The sequence below is a fragment of the Cryptococcus neoformans genome, chromosome 10 (assembly GCF_000149245.1).
Source record: "Cryptococcus neoformans var. grubii H99 chromosome 10, complete sequence".
NCBI lineage: Eukaryota > Fungi > Basidiomycota > Tremellomycetes > Tremellales > Cryptococcaceae > Cryptococcus > Cryptococcus neoformans.
In genome coordinates, this window is record NC_026754.1 from 1,052,017 (window position 1) to 1,058,016 (window position 6,000).

At 44.5% G+C, this 6,000-nt stretch overlaps 2 protein-coding genes across 2 annotated transcripts in view; both read left to right on the forward strand.

Annotated features, from left to right (window-relative positions):
• The first annotated feature begins 655 nt into the window (after positions 1 to 655).
• CNAG_07868 (hypothetical protein) lies at positions 656 to 2,204 on the forward strand. Its single transcript, XM_012196666.1, has 2 exons — positions 656 to 1,072; positions 1,136 to 2,204. The coding sequence occupies exons 1-2, from the start codon at positions 722 to 724 to the stop codon at positions 1,505 to 1,507; spliced, it is 723 nt and encodes a 240-aa protein (XP_012052056.1). The 5' UTR covers positions 656 to 721; the 3' UTR covers positions 1,508 to 2,204.
• Positions 2,205 to 2,487: 283 nt separating this feature from the next.
• CNAG_04551 (hypothetical protein) overlaps positions 2,488 to 6,000 on the forward strand; it is a gene marked incomplete at both ends in the record, with an annotated part of 4,268 nt that continues 755 nt past the window's right edge. Inside the window, 6 exons of the mRNA XM_012196667.1 lie at positions 2,488 to 2,572; positions 2,631 to 3,936; positions 4,004 to 4,688; positions 4,768 to 5,025; positions 5,095 to 5,572; positions 5,620 to 5,962. Coding sequence (XP_012052057.1) covers positions 2,488 to 2,572; positions 2,631 to 3,936; positions 4,004 to 4,688; positions 4,768 to 5,025; positions 5,095 to 5,572; positions 5,620 to 5,962 — 3,155 coding nt within the window. The remainder of the gene's footprint in view (positions 2,573 to 2,630; positions 3,937 to 4,003; positions 4,689 to 4,767; positions 5,026 to 5,094; positions 5,573 to 5,619; positions 5,963 to 6,000) is intronic.

Below are 6,000 nucleotides of genomic sequence, written 5' to 3' on the forward strand. Positions count from 1 at the left end.
GCTGGGCCTCAAGGGATATAAATAGATTTCTGTAGAAGTATATAAAGGGGAGCTCTGTCCTTGATCTTGATCTTCTTCCCCTCGAAGATCAATATTTCATAAGTTACTTTGCGGAAAGGTCCTCGAGCTCCCAGTGCTCGCTCTCGTCTTACCTTGCACCACCTTCGACATAAACTTACTCCACTAATATATAAGCTTGCCTGATCTTCCCAAGCGAATATACCTTTATCCCATACCATACGCCAACAGACAAGTGTCAAGAGGTATATCATACATATACCTCATTGCTTAGTTAAACTACGGCTTTCTATCTCGTCTCCAAGGCCGGACCTTGTTGGGGACGAGTCGTAACATTATGCAACCATCCTAGTATTGAGTGTAGCCTATGGCTCGCTATGGGTCTTTGTATTATACGTCTCTGTAGCAATGGTGTAACTTGTCATTGAAATCAGGCATCAGGAGACTGGGGGCAGAATTGGAGATCAGGTTTGTGTGATCGAACTCCTTTACAATCTAAGCCTAATCCTCATTACAACTCTCCTCCTCCCGGCTCTTACCTTACATTACGTAATATTCCATTCCCGTACCGAACGGCCCAATAGCATTACAAAGGCCAAAGCACCGCCATCCAAGTCTAAAGTCTAAAGTCTAACTTGGTTTTTCCTTTTTGTTCATTCTATTAGCATTCAATCATCCACTCATTCAAATCACTGCCTCAACCATGTCCTTCACGCCCGGTCATCCCGCTAACGCAACATATCCTTCGCCCTTGTGCTATGTTCCCTTCGATATCAACCAACTATATTCAGTCCCTAATGTGGTGGCCATCAATTCTCTTTCTGAGATACGTAAAAGAAATATGCTTGAGCAACTAGGGATGGCTGCTCGATATCAGTCGATCACAGACGAGTCGGACGCCAGCAACAGTTACTTTGTTTATTTCTTTTCCTTCATTGGTTCGAGCGGCATACCGCCATATTTTCGATGTAATAATTATGATATGTCACGTCAGGAATTTATGGGACGACAATGGTCCGATATAGATGTGGTCAAAGAGTTCAAACGACCGGAAGTGAGTTCTTTCAAGATATTAGATGAGCTCAAAATATCTGACACGTTTCGATATCTTTTCTAGATGGCGAAAAGCGCAAAAGATGGCCGTGCGTCATCCATTCCTTTTGATAGATCGATATCTAAAATCAAATCCATTTCTGAAACGTCGACCGAGAAGGGGGCGACCACACCGGATTTCGTGTTCAGGGTTAGTAGAGGCGGTGTCGTTGAAAAGGTCTGCGGCGTAGGCGAACTAAAATGGCGTACTAAATCGGAAAGAGAGCAGCAGCGCAATTCTTTCTATTACGCCTGCAAGGAAGGCATTTTCCAGTCTGTCTGGTATGTCATTGCTGCCTCCGACCTGTTTAAGTGCCGACTCGGATTTACGATTGTCGATTGGAGCTTCTGTCGACTAGCGATGATGATGGATGAGGCGGGCAGGAATGTTGTCTAACGATTGGGACTTGCGCGAAGGCGGCCATCTCGCAAATTTTTGTATGGGCGCGAAAACCCCGTTTTTTTCCAACCGGTCTCCACACCGCAAACCTGTGCCCTATGGGAATTTTATTCCACCGATCGATCCGTCTTGGTTCGCTCTATCGAAGGGTGCGATGCATGGATGCATAGCTTGAGAAAAACCCATGCGCGATGGGAGAAAACCGCTGATGTTCGGCGGTCACCGCAGCCTGACCCGCGGCTTTCGGCCCTCACCGCTCGCTAACCCTGGTTAACCCCATCGCGCGCCCAGGCTAACCCCCGGGGGCGGGCTAAAATAACGTAATTAAGGTGGAAACGTTATTTATTCGACCTAGCTCCTAATCCCCTAAGCACCCTTCCGATTTTTCGACGGTCCCCTAAGCTCACTTGGTGGATTTCCACTTGCAGTTGTGCATGAAGATCATTTTTTTTTTCTTTGCATCTCATTGCATCATCACTTTTGATTTTATTTGTTCAGGTGTCCATCATCCAATACACTTATATTCTAATGCATAGACGTCATTTATTTCGACTATTCCTATTCATGCGATACAGTTATGTTGTATGCATGGATCATCTAATAGTACAATGATTTCCTAATAATGCACGGACGTATTTTATTTCGACTACTGCTAGTCATCCAATACAATTATTTTGTATGCATTGCATGGAAGCATTTATTTATTTATCCATGCATCATCTAATATGATTATTTTGTATGCATTGCAAGCACATCATATCCATTCATGCATCAGTTCTGTTTGGTTCCATTTTCTCACGCAGCCATCCATACATTCTTCCATCCATTCATTTCATCCATCCACCCATCCATCCATCCATCTATCCATCCATCCATCTACTTATCATCCAGTAAGTTGGTGTATATTTTATTATATTAGAGCTTAAATGTTTATGCATGCAACTGACTAAACACTCAACAGTACAGGGTTACAACAAATGGCAGAGGATACCGAAGGAAGAGGTGTGCTGCACCAGATGCAAGGGAAGAATTCCAGAGGAGATTTTTACATCATGGCAGGAGGTGAGATAGGACTGCAATACCTTACCACTGGATGCTGACTTTTGCCTCTTCAATTCAGTATCTGAACTATCAGAGTATTATGTCCAGTGGCACTCCTCTGATGAACTCCAAGCTGTTCATCTCGAATACCTTCCTGTATACCATGTTTTCAGATGCAGTATTTGCAGCAGCAACAAGAAATCCAAGGGTACATCAAGCTGTATCACACCCAAACACTTGCACAGCCATCCTCATCAACATCTTCCTCATATAACAGCGACAGAACTTCAAACTGTTATGACCAATCTCCTGAGACGTTACCCTCTACACCAAGGCCAACATCCTAGTGTCCCCTTCTTTCCCAATAACATTTTACCTCCATTGATTCCCGGGCTGCAAGTTGAGATGGGCGTGTACTGTACTCTATGCCTTCAACTACACAAGGGTGCTGAGTCTGTGTCAAGGCGGAAGCTTGTCACGCACATCAAGAAGCAACATTCTGATGTTAGTCCCGACTCTGCCATTGCAACAGGCAACATTCAAGCCTTTTACCAGTCCGGTAAAGCAACTATCTGGTTCCCAGTGGATAACAACAGTTCATTCCATGGCTTAAACGATCAGCTACAGCAAGGTTATCTTCAAGACACTCGAAGAATGCGAAGTCAGCTGGATGACACAGTGATCAGAACCTTTGATCCAAAGGACAGGTCTCCCTTAATGACGAAGCACAAATGGGACCTCCTTTTGGATGGATTGTCTCCACAGAGCATCCTTTCCCTCATCACTCTTCCCTCAAGAGATGAACCTATGTATCTCAAAGAAACTCTCAAGGACTGGGTCTATGAATTCTTTCTCGAAGTCAACACATACATCGATCACCACCAAGATTCACCTCTGTTGCAACAGGTGATGTACGAAGGCTATGAAGCTGGTGTCCTTTCAGACAAGAGGATGAGGAATTTAAACGCAAACACTGTGAAAGACTACTCACAGATTTTCCTGCGTATATTGCTTCTGCTTCTAAGATATCGATCAGCTCACTGGGAAGGGATCCATTTGTCCATTGCTGAAGAAGAAGAAAAGGAGCTTCAAGTTCTGGAAGAAGCACTCAAGGTCAAAGACAAAGAGAAAGGCCTTTCAGCCATTCTCAATATTGGCTTCATGCTTCTCAACCAAGAACTGACATCACTTGATGGCGCTTCATGGGACTATACAATCTACAAGTTCCTTGTGTTTTCTAGTGTCAGAATGGGTGGTGTATTTGAGGAGGCAGGCAATATTGCCCCAAGGGTCACCAGAATTCAGTGGGTGATGAGAGCTGTGGTCATCAAGAAAATTCTGGTTGATTTGGGCACGATAAGACAGACACCTCAAACGTTACACGAGTAAGTTTCACTAGTTGCTTGACAGTATAACGCTCTAAGGCTCTGTAACTTACCTGCCTTGTCACAGAATGACCTCGAGCTACACTAAAAGGCTCAGCAGGGCCAACATTGGCCCATTCAGGTCAATCTTGGCTGTCGCAGATGATATTTTTGGCGCTGCGTATAGTGAAATGAAACCAGCCAATTCCCAGTGGTTAGATAACCATTCCCTCTCACTAAGAGTTAAGGATACTGTCTTCCATTTGCCAACCTTATCAGACAGTATTATCCGACTTGAAAGTGACTTGATTGATAGGTTTCAAACCACTATTTGCCTTGGGATACCTCCCGAAACCTTCATTGTTTCTCCTCAAGGAAGAACCATTTCTGAAAACATCGACAATTTCGACGTTGGCCATAATTTTATCAATAATCGGACAAACGACTGGTTCCAGGGCCATCGGGATGTGTTCATAAAATGGATCCTCCAAGATAAAAAACTCTGCAACCAATTTGTTGAATCATACGACAATGGTATCATTCATTGGAACAGAGCGGAAATCACCAAATGGCTACTACTATGCTCATTTTGGGAGGAGGACTGCCTTGTTCTCACTCATTTGACGTATGGTGGAGTTGCCAGAAAGCCAGAACTTTTGGGGCTCAAACTGTGTAATACCACGTCCAGCTTCAGAGGGGTGTTGGTCTGGGATGGTCTTGTGACGCTACTATCTCATTACCACAAAGGCCAAGCCTTAAGTGGGAAGAGAAAGGTAAGTGTTCTGTCTGATATTCGCTGAATGGATCTTCATTCATTAGCCTGCGGTTACCAGTTACTAACATGTTGACTAGTGGATTGCCCGATCACTTCCTCCAAAGACCAGTGAAGTTGTCATCAGGAACCTCGCATACATCAGGCCTGCTCAGGTCTACTTTTATAAGGTCCTGAACAACAGCAATGCTGCTCAAACCCTTGAGGAGTATCTGTTCCAAACTAAAGGGAACCAAGTTACGCCAGAAAAGTTCTCCCAAATATTCCTAAGAGTCACAAGCAATTATTACACTATGGGATTCACTATCCAAACTTGGCGGCATGCAAATGTTGGTATAGTGCGCCAATACAGAATGAACCAGTAAGTACTTGATAAGCCTTATCATGCATTGACACTGATACTCAAGTTGACTCCCATTTACAGGCACGTAGATGATGAATCTGCAGATGATGAAGATGATGCAGTTGAAGATCTACAGGCTGGACATTCTTCAGCTGTCGCAATGGCCCACTATGCCAGACTGCAGGGTCGCAGTAAATTCCTGGATGACCGCTTCTTCTTGAATTATGTGAACTGTAGCAAGCGTTACCACCAGCTGCTTCAGCTCTGTCCTCCGCCCAGATATAGTCAAGAACTGTCACGACAAGAGAAAATCTTCCTGTCAAATGCCTCACTTGTTATGGGTTCTTCAGTTCAGCAACACCCTTTGTCTCCCCTTGAAGCTGGAATCCAACCTGTTGAGCTGATGGCAAGCCAGGCAAGGGAGCACCTTCTCAAAGACATCGAGGACATCGTCACTGCAACTGTCAAGAGTATGCTACCATCACCTGGAACTACTCAAGACCAAGCAGTGATAGGATCAGCCAACGCAGAGGAGCGTCCTAGTGAGTAGAATGACATGCTAATTTTTGCCAAAGCTTACATGCAACAGCTGTTTCTTCAGATGGGAATAGCGACGTATACCCAACTATCGATGACAATGTCCTATTGAGTCTTCTACAGTCCTTATTATCCAATGAAGTGAAAGGAAGCATCACCTGGAAATCCGAATTTCAACAGAGAGGTGCAAGGGCTGTTGCTGAGTTGGAACAGGGAAACTTGGTCCTTGTTGGTCCTACCTCTACAGGAAAGACGATGACATGGATGCTCTGGGCAGCGCTGCAAGCCTCACTGCCAAAAAAGGAAAAAATGCTTGTCATTTGCCCACTTGTTGCGATCAAGGAGGAGTTTTTTGCCAAAGCTCAAGAATACCTCATTCCATCCCACTACTGGGGGTCAGGAAATGATCTCCCTACTTCAGAGGACATTCTTG